This window comes from Poecilia reticulata, chromosome 4, assembly GCF_904066995.2.
Source record: "Poecilia reticulata chromosome 4, P_reticulata-male-v2, whole genome shotgun sequence".
Taxonomy (NCBI): Eukaryota; Metazoa; Chordata; class Actinopteri; order Cyprinodontiformes; family Poeciliidae; genus Poecilia; species Poecilia reticulata.
In genome coordinates, this window is record NC_088833.1 from 17,141,124 (window position 1) to 17,160,638 (window position 19,515).

General features: G+C 41.4%; 1 protein-coding gene across 1 annotated transcript in view; it reads left to right on the plus strand.

Annotated features, from left to right (window-relative positions):
* tnfaip8l1 (tumor necrosis factor, alpha-induced protein 8-like 1) overlaps positions 1-15,638 on the plus strand; it is a 39,988-nt gene extending 24,350 nt beyond the window's left edge. Inside the window, exons 4-5 of the mRNA XM_008407941.3 lie at positions 10,747-11,026; positions 13,460-15,638. Of these exons, the coding sequence (XP_008406163.1) occupies positions 10,755-11,026; positions 13,460-13,748 (561 nt within the window). The 5' untranslated portion in view covers positions 10,747-10,754 and the 3' untranslated portion in view covers positions 13,749-15,638. The remainder of the gene's footprint in view (positions 1-10,746; positions 11,027-13,459) is intronic.
* The last annotated feature ends 3,877 nt before the right edge of the window (positions 15,639-19,515 follow it).

The window sequence follows — 19,515 nt, forward strand, 5'->3', positions numbered from 1 at the left end:
GATTGTCAGAAAGTGAGGCAAAAAAAACAAAAGCAGACAATATCTGGTTTATATTGTAAATCCCAAACATTTGCCTCATTTTTACTGAATAGATGAAAAGTGCATTGAAACACAAGCTACTGTTTGATGCATTTTGAGATCCAAGATGGAGGAGGGAGTAATTAGTTTTGATACATTTAATGAATATAACTGGGGGACATTTTTATAGTATATTTTATCTATTTTATCTGCCAATTACTCATGAGAAGAAGTGTAATGAAACAAGGCAGATTTCTTGTCTTGGACTCATTGATTGGTGCATCGCTATTCAAAACTTTCATTGCCGGTTAAAAATGGAAACACTCAAAGGTGCAATGAAACTGGATTAATACATTAATAAGGATGCACAGAAAAAAAAACTTGTGATTTGTCTTCACAATATCTTCTTCTAAACTAAATCCATTACTTCTTACTCCAGAGGTAGAAACTCTGTTCTCATTGATGGACCAACTAAGCTTTAAAAATCCTAGAACCTCTAATGTTCGATTGTTTTGCTTCACATTGCTAAACAGAAGAAAAATCAGAAAACGTCTAACCCAACACGCCACCCTGCTCGTCGTTCAGTCGATGTTTGTCTCCCTGCCTTGAATACTGCAACATATTTCAAACATTAGCCTTCAAAGTTGCTAATGGAGCAGCTCCCACCTACTTGAATGCTCTCGCAAAGGCTTATGTCACAACTTGGCCTCCCGGGTCACCAAGGCATTGTCGGCTCGCGCTGCCTACACCACACTCAAGACAATCCAGGCTTTTTTTTTTTTTTTTTCTTTTTTTTTTTAGATGTCGTTCCAAGATTGTGGAATGACTTGGTAAGCGTGATCAGAACAGGGGCGACCTTGTTTACTGTCAAGAAGCTGTTGAAGACCCGGTTCTTCAGATAGCATTTCCTTCGCTGTACTTCACTACAGTCTCTACTGCAGCATTTCTTTGTGCGCTTTCCTTGTCGGGTTCTGACGCCTCCGCATGGCCTTCCTACTAAGTACCATATTGTTAGCTTTGATATTAGCTATGTTGTTAGATCCAGACTTGTAATTTGCTTTGAATAAGAGCCTCTGCCAAATGGATAAACTTAAATATAAACTGAACTTTTTCATTGCAAAAACACAAAATCTTACCAAGTATTTTTGCACATATCTTAGCACACTTCAAATAAGACAAAGCCTACTTTCAAGTAACTTTTTAGCACGATGTAGGAGCTTGTTTTAAGTAAATAATTAATTAATATTGACGATCAAGTGCTAGTCATAAGTGAAATAATCTGCCACTGGATCAAGACATTTTCCCCATTTTTTTAAGTGAAAGAGTCTGCCATCAGAACTAGTGCTTTTTCATTAATTTTAAGGTTTTATGGAATTAAAACAAGCTCCTATTTCTCGTTGAAAAGTTACTTGTAAGTTGTGTTTGTCTTACTTTATGTGTACTAAGATATTTGCACTTGAACCCTTCAGATTTTGTGTTTTTTGCAGTTTCGAAGTGAGGTTTGTGTGGATTTTAGTTTCTCAGTCCTGCTTTCAGTGTTTCTTTGTAACTGCTCTTACTCTAATAAATGAAGTGGGGTTTGGAGTAGTAAAAGAAAAGCTCATATACATAAAACCTGCATTAGGTGCGGTCCCTAATGTGTTCATAAAGTTTGGTTAAAATGTATTATTGCTTAAACCAATTCATAATTTAGAGGATTAGTCTCCGAGTGATGGGATTAGTTCTACATTCACTTCTTAATGGACTCTTGCACTTTTCCTGGGAATCTCTGAGAGAATAACAACGTATCCCCCTCATCTGCGCCCTTTAATAAGCCCTGAATGGTGATGATGAACATGTGACAAACAAGGCCTCAAACTGTCATCATTACAGTCCTGATTGATGTTATGCCACAAGCTGTGGCTTTCTGTGTAATTGCAAATTATATGATGTTGGTCTCTGGGCTGTTTGGCAAAATAACCGAAGGAAACCTCAAAATCACATAAAGTTCTTGGTCATGGGTGCGTTTCCGTGTCAGAATGTTTTAGTTTAAAAAAACATTTTTTTAACATTTTCTCTGCATGTTAGGACAATGAGTACTATTTAAAACTATTTACACTGGGTTATGCGATAATCCTTTTATAATTTGTTGAGCCTTGGTTCTCTTCATTGCTCTCAAGGACCTTATGAAACAGCTGGATGCAACAGCTGATGGATTCCATATGAATACATTGAAGTGACATTCAAAGTGTCCCCACACAAACAGCAGCTTTATCTGCTCTGAAACTCAGACGCCTCAAATTAATTATGGATATCTCGGTTTCTTTTCATCTCGCTTGAAAATCCACCCAGACTCGCCGAGGAAGGCCAGATAAGTTATTTTATTGTCTTCGCAGTCTGTTTTAAGCTCCATCCCTCAGTTGGGCTGTCACACTGACTTGACAGGGCTGTCTGTACCTGCAGCAGGGCGACAAGAGTCCCTGCTTCCATTACCTGAGCTCATGCACTGTCACAAGACATCCATCACACATTGTGTGAGGTCTGGCTTCATTTCCATGAGTCACCTCTGCCGAGCCGCTGTCTCTTTTTGAGCGAGACGTCGTCGGCTGGTTCGAGGCGACCGTGCGAGTTTGCGGCTCGTCTGGCTGCTCTCATTAGAAGTGCCGAGCTCCCGGCAGCCAGGCCCGTCGCTGTAAGTGCAGATGTTTGTTTTCTTGCGCTGATCAGCAGGCCTTGTATATTCTGCCACATTGCTGAGCAGCGCTTTCTCCTGTCACGTCTTGTTTTGCTTCAGATCTGCTAAAGTCTTGCCTCTCTAAATACCGTGGAGACACCGTGTCAGGGTTTGCTGTCTGCAGCCACTGAACTTCACAGACCATTTAAGATTAGGTGCCTCACCACTTTCATGCTTCACAGCCACGCATGTACACAGATTTTATTCTAAAACCATGTTTACATGGAGCATTAAGCTTTCTTTCCTTGTGGACAACAGGAGTGTGACGGGTCTTTGCAGTGGCAGGCAGAAGGGACAACTTTAGTGAATAAAATATGATTTTCAGAGGACATTAACAGGCGAGTGCATAACCCGATGAGCCACATGTGTAAGATCCTCTGGTTTGCCTGTAATAAATGTAAAAAAAGGATCTGATGTTTTGTTGCAGAGTTAACTGGGATATTGGACTTGGCTCAGGTTCAGTTCACTCCTTTACTAGTCAGGTCTCCAATTTTTACTTGCACTTTATCTATACAACCAACCTATTTTGTGTGAGTGTATATCCGTGGTAATACAGGGTATCTATGAAGTCTGAAGAATGGAATTTGTGTCGTTTTCCAGTTACAAAAAAGAACATCTGGACCTTACTGGATTGCTGATGATCCATTCTGGTCTTATTTGTAGTTTGCGTTGATCACGATTGGTTGGTTTCAACTTATTCACCTGCGTTTTGGAAAGTGACCCCAAAATGCACTAGGACCCCAAGTCCTAGGTAGCTATAACATCTGAGGAGTTGTATAAATGCCAATGTAATATTTGTTTTGCTACTTTATAACTTTATCCTTTTCACACAATGCATCACTTTTGCTCAGAAACGTAGACGATGAGCAAGTTTTGCTTGGGGGGTTTTGTAGGAAGCTGCTTTTGGAGGAGGTTTTTAAACACCTGCTTATTCCTGGCAGCGTTCTGGCGGTGAGTAAGCCCCGCTCCCTCTGGATGAGAAACAACCGCACACATGGATCATATCAGGAGACTTCTCTGTTGGCAGGACACGGGGCTCAAGGCAGCTCTCACCCTTTCAGCTCTGGATAAATGATTTCCAGATGTCCCAAACAAATGGACAAAGGATTCATTGGCGATTTCAACATTGCCCAGTTCTCTTGTATTTCATGTGGAATTTCATCCTCTTTGTTATTATTGAATGAAAGTGCCGTTCTTTGCTGCTCATCTCGTGAAAAGACCGTGCAAATGTCTTGGTGTCACTCGGATACACCCTCGCCTGCTGCCGATGTTGAGAAAGCTATGCACTGGTGGCGATAAATACTCCACGAATCTCCTCTTCTAACCTGGTAGTAAAAAAAATGCAATGACTTATGAGTTTGTACCAATTAAATTCAAGTTTGAATAACATTTTTAAATAAGAAAAGCATTTTATTGTCTAAAATGCGATAAGATAGCATTCCTGTAGCATATATGCTTGATCATTTGTAGCAGAGGATGCATGTGCAGCTAAAAAATACTTCTGACAACAACATGCGTGAAGCTTTCTGCTGGACTTGACATCAGTACACAGTAGGGCTAATCTTTTTACTATTTTTGGGTTTACCGATTAATAATTGGACTGTAAATGGTGGTCAGATTTTTTTTTTTTCTTTTTAAAAAGAATTTGAACTGAGTGAAGCTAAAACGGTTGATTTTTTTTTTTAATGTAAAATGTATCTATTTTTTTGTACAGTTGTGACTTATTTCACCATATGGTCTTTTCTAAGTCTGTATACTCCAGTTTAACTAATTTACTAAATTAGTTGACGATCATTTCAATAATCGACTCACCATGATCCAGCTGATTAATCGTCTCAGCCCTAGCTTATATCTTTATAAATGACTAGATGTTTTGTGTTGCAGTGGGATCTTCTTTTTTTTATGTAGCACAATCCCTACAAAAGAGATTCCTTTTAGCTTTTTCTCCAAAAGCTTCACCTCCACCTTTCAGGTTATTTTCTTTCTCAACTAAATGGAAACGCTCTTGCTGCCGATCATTCGCAAGCTTTTAGAGAGCATCGACATTTTCTTTCTTTTGGCAGCCGCTTCAGGTATCACATTACGGATTGTTGAGATGAAGCTGGAGGAGTCTGGTTTTAAAAACCTTCAAATTAAATGTGTCCCGACTTTTTCCTAAAAGAAACGGCTGTGAACGAGGCAAAGCCCATAGAAGCTAATTAAGATTTTAGAGCTTAGTAAAAGCTGTTTGAAAGCTGAAATCTCTTGGGTTGGCTGAGCATTTGAGCAGCTCTTCCATTCTCCTCTTTAGAGCAAGAATGTTAAAAGTGTGTTTCTTCTTTGGAGATCACTGAATTCTCTTCTATACTATGAATAATAACAGGGAGGTTAGCAAAACTTTGACATGCCCTCTCAGTGTTTCTCTCGAGTGGCTCCACTTGCACACAAGCCTCCATATTTGAACTGTTTGTATACACAAACCCTGACAGGCAAACACTCCACCTCCCTCTGCCCCCGTCCTCCTCATCCCCTGTTTTCTGTAGCTCTCCGGCTACACGGCTGACAGCGTATGATGGCTCAGGTCCCTGACGAGAGTGGAATTTAATGAGCACTATGAAATCTCTCTCCAATCTAAGAAAGTGGTCTATTATCCATCAGCACTTCTCAAAACTGATACATGTCCGTCATAGGGAGAGAAACAGGGAGGTGTAAATCCAGACTTTCTTTTTTTGCTTTTCTTGAATCCTCTGAAATGTGATTCTGCTCTGAGAGCTGACCAGACCGGCCGAGCACCTATCACTTAAATAGCAACAAAGATTTCAAACTCATCCTCTCTCTCTCTCTCACTCTCTCTCTCTCTCAGCCCAGTCATTATACGTCTCTTTTCCTTTGTTTTACATTTCACAAGCATTGCATCAGAGGACGACTGCAGCTCGGTAAGTTAGTCAGGACCACGTTGAAGCGGCGGATGAGGGATCTGCTGCCGCTCCTTCTTCATCAGCTAAACCAGAGACATGACTACGTACGCGTCCGGCAGCCGCCTCAAGACGAGGTTGGCCGGTGCCACATCCTGCTTCGGGACGCTCTGTAAACGAGCTCTCGTTCGACGCCTACGTTTTCTCAACGCGTCAGTATTGACTTGTAACACACCTCCACCCTCTTTGTTTTCTCTCCCATCGCCCCGCCTTCGCTCGCCCTCTCCTCGTGCGTCTCCTCTCTGGGAGGCGTCCTGCTGACGCTCTCCAAGGAGTCTTATTGATATGCTTAGAGAGGCATTGCAGACGGAGGGAAAGAGAGGAATGAAAGTCACACACTGCAGCAGGAGATTCACTGCCTCCTTTCTGCTTCCATCAACAGTGGGGAAAAAAAAAAAATATCACAACTTACCCAGCAGGGAAATCTCGTAGCTCCTTTTTTTCTTTTTTCCTGCTTTGGATTTGTAATTACGGCCCTGCGAGAGGATCGACAGTTGGCCTTTGGGGCATATGCTCAATTAATCTTTAGGGCTCCTTTCATGCTGAGACATAAAGATTAACTCTTTATCATGATGTCAATGGGACACTTGGTTAACTGCAGCTTCTTCAGGGTTTTTTTATTTTATTTTTTTGCAGTTACATTTTGCAATGAATCACATGTCTGAGACTCTGAAAGGAAGGAAATCTGATCTAACTGTGGAGTCTGCTTTATTTGTCTTTTTTCCCCCTGAGGTGTGGAAGTGTTTCCTTTATTTCTGTGTGCGTTTCGTCACTTCCCCAAGTTCCTCACTCTTGGGCTAGGCATTGTTTATTTAACAAAGGAACGGATGTACTTTAAGTTTCAGATGCAATTACATGCCAAGATTTACGCACTTTTAGCCACATTATTGTTCATTGAATAGGAAAAAAAACACCTTTTTTTCCCCGCAACTAATACTTTTTATTTTCAGCTTTAACGTTTTTTCTTTGTTTGCTTGTTTTTTGTTTCCTTTTAATAACATTAAATTATTTGCAAGAACATGTCAGTTTTTCCTCTGGGAAATCAGAGCATGCTAATTTTACAAGTTACTTGTAAAACTGACAGATGCCAGTTTTACATCAGGAAAGCTCAGGACGCGAAGTTCTTTTAAGATTTATTTATTGAAGATTTATTTTTCTGAAACCGAAGCATACAGTTCTTTATGCTCTTCTCAGCCACCGGTGAATTAGCCTGTATCTGCTTCAGCAGTGTTCTTTTAGTTGATGACCCAGGTTTGGCGCTTTTCCACTGCTATTTTGATGATGAGCTCCAAGTCTTTACGTTTGGACGGTTTCTCTGCTGTCAGCTTCACCTTTAACTCCCTCTTCAGATTTTCTGTCACATTCTGGTTGTGGATATTACTCCAGACAACAGAAACATGTTTCAAAAAGTAAAATATTACTTCAACTCTAAATTTGGTGATAGAAGCCCAGCATAAACAAAGGATAAATATATATGCTCTATTGAAAACGTGCAAAATACTAGTTTGTCTTAAACCTAACCATTTACTTAATTATCTCTTCTTTTTTTTTGTATTTATTTATTTTTTGAAGGGGGAAGAATTTAGTTTCATATTTAGTATCTTTGAACTGATGGGCTGGGCTGTTTAGCACATTCTGAAAGTTTTTTGGTTCAGTTTGTGCTCTTCATTTCTATATTGTAAAAATAATGAAATATGTTAAAAACTATCCCTTTGTTCCTATGAAATGGTTATAATGCTGCTGGCTAGAGCTGCGTAATATATTATCATAATATCATCTTACACAGTTAGCATTTTTCTGTAATACGTTTAGGGGTGCTAGTTTTATAATGCAGCATAAAAAGTTTTAGGATATATATATATATATATATATATACACAAGGTCTAACAGCAGAGCATAGAAGTTTAGAGGAGCTGCTGAACACTATGATGCAAACCCAGTGAACCGCTGGTATCCCAGCGTAATAGACTGTCAGGTCGTGTCCTTGTCCCTTTCCACTCTGGGAAGGAATACTTTACCAGTCAGGCTGTGACGGCAGCGTAACACTGTTTGGATCAGCACCACGAGGTAGATTGCATTCTCTCTCAAGTTTCCTCAGCAGCATAGTGTCTTTCTCTCTCTCTCTCTCTGCCCTCCTTTCTGCAGAGCTCTCCCTCTGTAAATCATATCAGCCAGACTGATACAATCAGTATCCTCTGCAGCCAAGTGACACAGATGTTGTTCAGGTTGAGGAAACTGTGACAAACTAAACAATGCTCTCACACCATAGAGTAGAAAGTGTTTATCTGCTAATAGTGTTGGATATATTTCTCTCTTTTTCTTTTTTAAGTTTGATATGAGTTTGCTTAAATCCTCCCTATCAGGAGCCCCAAACTGACTGTTAGCTTTCCTTTGGTATGTGAATGTATCTCTCTCTCCAAACTCCCCTTGATAAAACTTCTGTTTGCCACAGATAAGGTGCCCAGGACTGATAAGTACAGAAACCTCATTTATAAAATCTGATCCATCCCTTTAAATAACTCCACAGCACATTGCTGATGTTTCTTATGGGCTGGTTCCTAATGCCATGCACACAACCATAAATTAATAAAGCTTGTAGCAACAAAATGTAGTAGTAGTTGTGAAGCTACATGCAAGCAGACTGAATTTTCTGAATATTAAGTTGCTGGAGTTTGCTAAAGATGAAATATCCTTTCTATATGATCCCAATAGTGGTGAGGTAATAATGCGGTAGGACAGGGCTAAGGACGGGGCTAACACCTCACACTTAAAGTAGTTCCATAAACACAAGAGCAGAAAACTGACGAGGCATAAGCTGTTTAGTTCTGCCATTTTAGCTGTGTCTTGATAAATTACAATGTCATTAAAAAGTTTGTTTTAGTAATTCAATTCAAAAACTGAAACTCGTATACATTATATGTGTCAGAATATTTAAAGCTCTGGTTTCTGTTTTGCTAGCTTATAACTAGTGGAAATGTCAGCCTAATAAAAAGTAAACTTTTTAACTTTTTATTCACCCATACCTGTCTATTTTAATAGTTGGAACAGCGAATATATCTTAAAAAGCATTAATAAACAATGGAAACTTGTCTCAGAGGCTTAAGAACTCTTCCTCACCTTGGCTTTTGGATGTACAGCCAATCGTTGACGAGGAAAATGTACGGCACTCCTGGTTTGGCTGCTTTGCAAATGCCAACCAATGGCATTGCACTTTTTCTTTTGAATATTTCAAATATGCTGTACAAAAAATATTTGTAAATGGGTACATTTTCTGTAAATAATTTGGGATTCTACTGAAAACTTGGCAAGTGTCCTCTGATTTCGCTCTAGTTCTGCTGGAGTGCTAAGGAGTCTCGGGTTGCTTTAATTGCTGCCTCCTCCTCGTCCACATTATTAGGCGTGCTTTCATTTTCTTCTTCACAATGCTCTAGTTTGCCTGCAAAAATTAACAGAAGTGCTATTGTTATTAAGCCAGATATGTGTACCTTTGGCAGTCCAGGAGGGCGCCAAGCCCTGCAAGAAAATCAAATCCCCAACTCCATACAGAAGGAAAGATGAAGTTCTCTAAAAGATTTCCTGGTACAGGACGGCGCTGACTTTGGACTCACTAAAACATAGCAGACCAACACCAGCAGATAACGTGGATCTTTAAATCCTCACTGACTGTAGAAGCTTCACACTCAATCTCCAGTGACTCGTCAGTCCAGGTGTTGTTACCTTAACTTCTAAATAAAATGCAAAATGTCCTCTTATCTGAAAAGAGGACTTTGAACCTCTGAGCTGCAGTGCCAGACGGGGGGACACTTCTTGGTGTATGGTTTAAGAGTTGCTTAAGACATAAAATGCAACAGTCCGTGCCCTGGATACGACCAGGTGTGGTGGCCCAGTGTGATTCTCTCCCAAACTCTTGAAATTCTTGGACGAAGCATTGTGTGAACGTTTTGTGGCTCATGCTCCTGGTGGAGGGAGTCCAGTCAGCAATCTTCCACTTGATCGAGTAAACCATAACATAGACATAACATTTCTATAATGAAATCATTTTTATTGGGCTTACGTACCACAAAATTTTATGAGCTGTAAGCCATAATCATAAAAATAAACTCTTGAACAGAATTTGTGACATGAATCTATACATGTCCCACTGTTTATCTGACACATTTGCAGAGTTTAAATGAAAATGGAACGTTTTATGTCAATTTAAAGCTCCTATTTTCCAACAGGTAGATGCTGTTTATATATAGTAAAGCCTGTGTAAAATGAAGCTCACGGTACACCTGTTCATTCACTCTCCCGTGCTGCTAATGAACTGTTACAGAACCCCCCCCACACACATTTTTTTGTTTTTTTTCCCCACATACTCCCAGGTGATGCTGGGAGATTCGCAAAGGTTAGAGAGGAAAATAGATTCTCTTTATTTCATTCCTTTGAAAAGAGGAATGTGTAAACCTGCTGTGAAAGCCGGCAGCCCCCGTGACCTCCCACTATTCACGGGCTTTTATCATGCGTGCAGCCTGTCACTGAGTCACCTCACTTGGCACGCAAACACAAAGATTCACACATAAAGTCAAGCCACCCGTACGCTGCGACTGAACGGCTTCTGCGCATCTGCAGCTCACCTCCGTGCCTTGTTCCCTGGACGGTTTTAGGCTAACTAGATGTCCGGATTACACCAGCTGCTTTTGCGTGGTCGTGCTTTGAGCGTCTTCACTCCCACGCTCACGACACATTCTCCTCCAACTACCCAAGCCAGAGGGGTGCTGGCGCTAATTTGACAGCTGCCACGGCTCGTTATCTGATTAAAAGACAGTTCTTGGCCCTGCAGTTAAAACCCCATCAGTGTAAATGTTATTTGCAATAACCTCACGCGTTGCAGACTGCCAAGGTAATGCACTGTCAAACAAGATGTCTAAGGCGCAAAGTTAGTTTCTAACTTTGCGCCGACGTTGGAGCACCAGTGAACAAACATCGTCTTTATAGGCATGTCCTGTAAGATGATCCTTTTCCTGTTGGATATGACCATTAACCAGGCCGCTGTCCTCTCTTTGCTCCATCCTGACCCAGATTCGACCATGGACTCCTTCAGCACCAAGAGCCTGGCCCTCCAGGCACAGAAGAAGCTGATGAGCAAGATGGCCACCAAGAGCATGGCCAACCTCTTTATAGACGACACCAGCAGCGAAGTGCTGGACGAGCTGTATCGCGTCACCAAGGAGTACACGCGCAACCGCAAAGAGTCCCAGAAGATCATCAAAAACCTAATCAAGATGGTGGTGAAGCTGGGCGTGCTTTACCGAAACAACCAGTTCAACAGCGAGGAGTTGATCCTGGTGGAAAACTTCAGGTGAGATGGAAGAAACCGTTGTTTCATTTTTGATTTGGCTAAGGGTATGTCCGCCAGCTTTGCACATTTAGAAATAGCTACATTTTTGTATTTTTCATCGTCAAACTGCTCCAGTTCTGTCAGATCTGATGGAGAGTATCTATTAAAACCAGTTTTCAATCCTTGCAACATGTTTTGGATTTGATTTAGGTCCATTTTACCAAAGTTAACGTGCTTCAAGCTAAATTATGTCATTGTAGCTGTGGTTATACATTTCCTGCCACACAAAGCGTTTTGCATGTAGGCCAAAAAGTCTACATTTGGTTTCATCTCATCAGGACACACTCTTGAATGTGTTGAAGAGTGTTTTACAAACGGGGTTTTTCAAGGCTCTTCATCAATCAGACTTGTATGTAACATTTTACTTTCAGTTCCCAATTATGCACCGCCTTGCTATAATCCGACCTATGAAATGTCAATGAAACGTCTCGATTTTTGTGCTTGTAACATCACAAAATATGGAAAGGGCTATGACTATTTTTCCTAGACAGTATGTATTACATGTTGTAAAAAAAACAACTTTATTTTAAAACGGCTGGTTTCTAATCATTTTTTGTCTTTTCTTCATTTCTCAAACAAGCAGAGCAACACAATATTCAATCTTTGTTGCTGTTGCATCATGGAACAAAGTCGTTTAGTTAAAAACAATGCCATTATTTGTTGTTAATGGTAGCATAGTGTCTTTATCAGGTCTGAACAGGAAGCACAGCAGGCCTGAAAACCTTCCTGCAGTGCTGTAGATCCAGCTTGATTTGCTTGTATTCTGCACAGAGGGTGTTAGATTTCTACCAGAATATTTTTGGTTTTTAACTTACTCTGCTTTCTTCCTTTCTTCTCCTTCAGCCTCAGCTTTGGTGGTGTCTGCTGTGTGAGGAAAGTTTGCAGGGTTTGGACTTCTGTAGCATAGAAACTAATCATTTGTACACTCGTAGGTCACTTTGTGACGTAAATAACAGAATTACTCAGCACTGGTGATGTTGCGAGAGAGACCCAGTCAACAGGACCTTAACCACCTTATTCCTGACATCCATGAATTTTAACCCTACAGACTATCGGCTGCTCATCTGTTGGGACCAGGCAGAACCTCCAGCCTAAAATATTTCCGCTCTGCTGTTAATCTTTTTCAGAAACGGATTCTTTTTTTTTTTTTTGAAGGTGAGAGTTTGTTTGTAGGATTTCAAGTACTGAAGTGAAAGGTGCAAACATGCATAGGGGTTGTAGCTTCAGAATCTAGATTTTTCCTTTTACAGGCACTGCCATTAAAAGAGCAGCGAGTTCTCGAGGTTTGCAAGGACACGTCCTTAACTGTATTAAGACATATTGGATATCATTTGGCTTTTATGATGACTTTCTGTGTCTGTCAAACCTTAGTCTGGCCTTTATGTTTTTATTTATATACCTGTCATGAAAGTTAAACTTGTGCAGCCAATTTCAGACACATACTTCTCTAGTCGGTGTTAAAAAGCCTACTGTAAATGTTTTGAAGATACTGAAGAGTTTTTAGTGACTTCTTTTAACACCTTGCAGTCATATTTCGTGGTGAACTTGCACGGACGACCAGACCTGAGCACATTAGCAGCTATTTTTAAATCCCTTATCAGACTCGTACGCTGTTACAATCTGCTTACTGAAAGCTTTAGAAAGAGCTCTGGATCTCACTCTGCCTTCAACAGTAAACAAAATCGCTGAGGTTTAAGTGGTGAAAACCTCCTTCGAGCAGTTTGAAGGTTTGGTCCACTGCTCAAAGTGACGTGGTTCCTAGTTCGGAGTTCCCTCAAATACAGTATGTTTAGGCATTGCTAAATCGTATTTGTCGAAAACGTTTAATTTGCTTTCGTTTTTGAGCGTCTTGGATTACATAAACCTTTTAAATGTCCTCCACCACCTCAGCCTGTTCCTCATTCACATGAGCTGTTCTCTGTTTTTGTTTTCAGCCCTGGTTTAATGTTCAGGTTTGTGTTTACTAGGCTGTTTGAGTCAAGCAACTGACTGTAAGCAATGTATGTCAGGAGTTGACAAACCTTGAGAAGTAACAAGGATGGACCTTTTCTTTTTTGGGCAGAAAAATAAAACCTGCAGTATGAGGCTTTTTTTATGTGCTGATGGAAGCAACTTAATGAAATTGACATTTACATCACTTTGTATATTTTCCACTAAAACAGTAAAAGTCTGAGGACTGTGAAGCTGACATAAGTGCAGAGTCTGGAGAACGGGGCCTGTGTTAGCGTGGAGATGTGTGGCAGTGCAGGACAGCGCTGTAACTAGTGCAGCGGGGGAGCCGTGAAAGTTTCCTCCAGAAAATCACGAGGCAGCACTTTCTATTTTTTACTCCCCTCTTGCTGCTGCTCTGGTGTAGAAACTGACGGCGTCTCACTCGCTCTTCCCCCCTCGCAGGAAGAAAGTCCACACTCTGGCCATGACCGCCGTCAGCTTCCACCAGATCGAGTTCACCTTCGACCGCCGCGTCATGAGCGGCATCTTGAACGAGTGCCGCGAGCTCCTGCACCAGGCCATCCGCCGCCACCTGACCGCCAAGAGCCACTCGCGGGTCAATCACGTCTTCAATCACTTCGCCGACTGCGACTTCCTGGCGGCTCTGTACGGGCCCGCCGAGGTTTACCGGACCCACCTGCAGAGGATCTGCAACGGGGTCAACAAGATGCTCGACGACGGGAACCTCTGACCTCCATTCGCCGTACTGTTGCCTCAACGCCTATTGTTGGATTTTCTTGTTTATTATTATTATTATTGTAAAGGTGACAATCATAAACACTTGTACTCTACATGCTTCCAGATGTTGCTGTACTGACATTCCCTCATTACGTTTGTCCAAAGACTGCTTCTGTTCTTCTTTATCTTTTTTATTTTTATTTTGTACTTGTATACAAATGAATGTAAAACTTTACACTCTTGTTAGTATATGTGACAACTGTGCCTGTAAACGCCCCCCCCCCCCTCATTTTATTCTTGTTTTCACATTAAAAACTCATAAACATTGGCACAGGCCTAACCTCTGCCAGGTGCTTTTAAAGGACTTGCACCTAAAGAGGAACAAATAACGTAAAGGAATGATTGTTTTTGTTTTTCCTCGTAAGAGTAGTGTTGCACTCATTTCTGAACAAGCGCTGTACCGTTTTCTCACCTGCCGTTGTGACGCCGGGTATTCCTGCTTAGCTTGCATTTTCCCCACCTTTAGAGGAGAAGCCAGGCGTTTGTTTCCAAAGGCTGCCGTTGGACTGCAACGGTCTGGTTTCTGGCCACCATGACAGATGTAAAATATGCGAGTCTATAAACAAGAAGGAACTACAGTATAAACAAGAAGGAATGCGTTGGTGCTGCACGCTGCCGATTGTTTCGGACGTCTCTCTGGATGTGCAATCATCCGGTCGGGGAGAATCCCAGTGAGGCACCAGCTGGAAAGTTTGACCAGCGGAGGAAACCTAGATGTTGCAGCTCGAGTCTGCTGGTCATTCAGATCCAGCCTCGTCTGAGCTGAAGTGGCTAAGCAGTCGGATGAAAGACTGGCTGCTTGGAGGACCGGGCCAGGTACAGAAATTATCACAGAGACGAACACGGCGCCTGATTGTGCTCTCCCGCCGCAATTACAGCTCCTCGCTCCGGGGTGGCGTAATGGCCTGGAGCTCGCCTGTGTCGAGCAGCCACTCCATTCCCCCCCTAATGTGATGGAGGCAGCCACCTCTGCTAGTGCAGAGCGAGGAGTCCTTTAATGGACTGAAACATGTTGTGTTTCTTCCCCTGTTTAAGCAGCATATGAATAGTTACACCTACCCCTCTCTAAGCTCACATAATAATGGATGTCTTTCCTTTTTGTCCACCTTGTTTTGTATCAGCGCCTCTGTCTGGGAGATTGTTTTGTGCTGCGGCCTCATTTAGTATTCTGACTGTGTGTGTGTGTGTGTGTGTTTGTACCTGTGAGAGAATTGGAAATTGAGCCGTGTAATGAGTGCTGTGCTTTCCCAGATAGGATTGCTGAAACTTTAACTTCTTCTGCAGCAGCCCGGCCAAAGAAAACAGCACTGATGAAACTCCAAATGCTTCCTTTCCTTAGAGTAACACTCAGTAAAACTGCATGCACTTGATTATTGACAATAAGGGACACAAACAACCTGACTGTTGTGGTTTCAGGCTATTTTAACGAACCATTTTTCATCCTTGCATGACTTCCTACACACTCCGTCTCTCACTTTTGGACCTATTTGACCACATCATTTTGGAAGGCTTTGAAGTAAATCCCTTCTCCCTAAAGAGTTGACTGTAATTGTCTCTTTATGGCGTTTTTTAAAGTCCGTCCACATCTCAGGGATAGTTTAAATCTGCTCGTTTAAAATCACCACCGCAGGCCGTTTGAGCTGCCTCATTTATATTTGCAAAAGCTCACGTTTAATATTCTTTTCTTGTTTTGTTTTTTTTTTTTTCTTTTGACTTCAGTGACTTTGTATTTGCTGATTGTTTCGTGTCTCTGTACTGTATCCTTACACAACAAATATAATACAGATTACTTTTTGAAGGAAAAGAATAAACTTTCCCTTGTCTCTTTTTATCTTTAATCACACACAGCGTCATCTCATCAGCGTGTTGGATGTTCTGCGTTTTTCCTGCCCGGATCGGGTCTGACTAATCTGTGTGTGTGTGTGTGTGACCTGAATTTTGTCGACTAAATCCCTCTTGCTCGGGAGGGAGGGAGAATAAAAACACAAACCCATCTGACTTGATAAGCGACTCGAGTTGGGGGTCACTTTTTTCCGCTTCTCCCAAGCGGACGCTTCGGTCAAAGGTATGGCAGGAAATGAGTAATGCGGAAAGACTTCTTTAGCTTCTGTTTTTGGGCATTTAAACACTGAGCTCAGCTTCAGTTTGATTAAATTCCTCTGCGTGCGCGTACGTCCACTCTTAATGCGCCATCTACTCTGCAAGGTTTTGGACTGAAACGATAATTTGCCTTGAAACGTGTTCGACGGTCCTCCCTGTAGCACACTTGAAAATCTGCTGCAGAACTAAGTGGCCATTTATCCTCTAATGTGCTCATTAACTCAACATGAGGGTTTTTTTTTTTTTTCGTGTGTGTGCAAGTTCAGAGCACGTTGTGACTGAGGGGCTTAAAAGCATCTTTATTTTTTTTCCCCACAGTCTTTCCTGCTTTTCTCCTGTGTTGTTAAATAAAGCAACAACGTTAATCTGAAATATTTCTTTCTTCTTCTCCCCAGGGGGAAGTTGCGTAAGAGGTGTTCAGCAGGGGTGCTAAGAGTTATAATAGTTTTCCTTTTTTTTTTTTTTTATTGATTCCTAACTTGCCATAGATGCATGTCATGTCAAACTCAAACTCCATTGTACAAAGTAGTGATGATAGTTAATTGACGCATAGAATAAAAAAATCTGAAACAAGGTTTATGTTTATATTAAGCACCTTTGTATGTCTTAACAGTTTTGAACCACCTGAGAGTAGATTTTTGCCCTTTTCTCTTTGTAAAATTGCTCAAGATCAGTCAGATTAGATGGAAACTGGCCATAAACATAAATGCTCAAGTCTTACCACATATTTTCAATTTGATTTAGGTCTGGATTTGATTAGGCCATCCTAAAACAAAATGATTCCTTGATCTGAACCATTATAGCTCTGACTGTGTTTACGCCTATTATCCTGCTGCAGGGTGAAGTTCTTGTCCAGGCTCAAATCTTCTGCAGCCTCCAACTGGATTTTGTTTTCAGCATTGCTTCGTGTTTATCTTCCATGTCGGTGCTGAAGAAGAGCACACCCACATTATGATCATGTTGCAGCTGTGCTTCACAGTCCAGCTAGTGTTTTTATTTAATCTAAAGTGTTCGTTTTCTAGCCCACGTAGCGTTTTGCATTTAGAGGAAAAAAAAGAAAAAACTTTGGTTTCATCTGATTAAATTGTCTTCTTTAACATGTTAGCTGTATTGTTTATATGGCTTCTGACTTGGTGAGGTTTCTTTCAGGAGAAGTGTTTTTATTTCTTGCTACTTTCTCGTAGAGATTTGCGTAGTGCATGACAAAAAAAAACAAAACATCTTGCTTTTGGATCTCTGCTGCTCTAAGTGTTACCGTTTTGTTATGGTTACAGTTGCATGATTTTTTTTCTTTTTTTTTTTTTTTTACAGCTATAAATAAAATTGAAAATGAGGACTTTCTATCCTATTCACTATAATTTGTATTGATCTATCACGAATAAAATATATAATTTTTTTGCGGTTGCCACATGATGAAATGTGGAAAAGAGGTGTGAATACTTTTATGAGGCACGTCTTAGATATTGTTTTCTGAACTAAAACTGCTTTTAATTTCTCTAAAACTCTCCTTGACCTGAGCTGCTTGATAGCCATGATGTTTTTTCACTAATATTCTCAGGCAAACCTCTAAGGCCTCCTGAAGGTTACTGCAATGGATTTTAATTGGGAGCATAGGCGAAATAGGAATGCATGCCACACTTTTCAGATATTGGTCCATAAAGAATTTTGAAAGTCGTAAAATCCACATATCTTTACCCTTGCACTAGTCTTCTGCATAAAATGTAAATACAATCTGTTAAGATTTTTACATAAAATGTGAAACATAAGGTGCATAAATACCTTAGCAACAAGGCACCATGAATACATGGTGTTGAGAGTTGTAGTCGGCCAGCTTCCACTGGAGGCATAATTATCATTTCTACGTAATAAAGTCACTACGAAGGAGCTGGTTTGCATTTTAAAAAGGGAGCTGGATGTAGGGAGCATGCAGAGGACCCCATTACTCTCCCTGCTCATGCTTGGTCACTGATTACCATGTTATGATCAGCAGAGCAGACACCTATAAGCCTAACGAAAGAAAAAGTTGAGCTCAGCTGCTCACTGATCATTCCTGGCTGCTAAAAAGTAACAAATTATGTTTTGAGTTTCTCTCCTGTGGGCAGATTTGTGAGGAAAGGACAAGCCAAGCTATACTTTTTTTTTTTTCTACACTCCATCCCTGCGAGGATACAGTTAGTTTTGGCACACAAAAAAAAGAAGTCTGGCTGCATGTCAAGGCGGACTCAAATACCCCAATGTTTGAACTCTGGGTGGTGCAACAAAGCAAACCACGGGACGTTGTGTTCAAACAGCTGCGTGCTTCTAGATTTTCCTTTAGCATCAAGGCCAGAATAATAATAATAAAAAAGGCTCTTGGGTTTAATAAGGGCAGAGAGCATAAAGAAGAAACAGCAACATGATTCCGCTGCTTGTTTCTGTGATCTCCGCTTCGCAAACACAAACATGTGTTTGCTTATCCGCGCTGCAGCTTTATATTTAGTCATCACTCGTCTGTTTTTTTTGTTCCTCATCTCTATGGAAATCCATGTGTCAAGGCGATCATCCCGAACCAACGACTGCATGCACTCCGTCTAAATCTCATTACAGCGTGCCATAAAGGCGTAGCCCCTTTCAGGCGAGGGCCTTTGCTGACATTTTAAGCGCTTCCAAAATTTCTGCTCCACACCAATCTCATGTAGGTTAGCTGGCAGAGCACTGCAGACTCTGTGCTGCTTATTATGTATTACTTTGCTTTTGTAGTCCCTCCACATCGTTACTCATCCGGTATGCTTAAAGGTGCTCTCCCCTCTGGCAAGCACAACTATGACAGTCAGCTTGGAAGTTAGAAGTCTTTCAAAACTCCATCTCCCTCCCTTTTTATTCTGTCTGTCTGTCTCTCTCTCTCCTCCTTCCTATTGTCCCCACTCCTCTCTCTCCCTTCCTCGCTCTGTAGTCCTCAGAGAGCACCTGACTGACGTGTTGTTCAAGGATGAAAAGCACAGCGGAGGGGAATCCAAAAAGCAAACAACTCGGAAAAAAAAAAAATACATGAGAAGATGTGAAAGACGCAGCCGCACGCACGCGCGACTGCATTCACAGACTCCTGCACCTGAACCCCTCAGGATTATCACCAGCAGCGAGCTGGACACTTGAGGGACGACAGCATCTGCTCGCTTCCATTTTTAATACCGCAAAACAGAACAATATGCCCTCAAAAAAAAAAAAAAAAAACTTTTCATATTCACTTTGTGTGGACGCGGAGATAAATAGGACCACATAATCCTCCTTGGTGCGCGTTGTTCTGCCGTCCAGGCGGCTATTGAAAGTCCCCATGTGCCCAGAGGCGTCCTCACTGTGACTAAAAGCCATTTTGCACAGCACATTTCGACAGACTCCAGTGGGGGGAGAGGGTGTTGGTGGGGAGGGCTTTGAGTTTCAAAGCATTTCTTTTATATCTGACTTTTCCACCGAGTTATGTAAGGGTTTCCGTGGAAGATATTCAACCTGGAAACTGTCCCTGCAGTGACAGTAATGTTCAGCAAACACATGTAAGCAGAGGAGTGGCCCAGCGCACGCTCTGCTGCTTCTCGACGGGCAGTCGGTTTGTTGCAGCCACTCAAAACAAGAAAAGGGAGCACCGC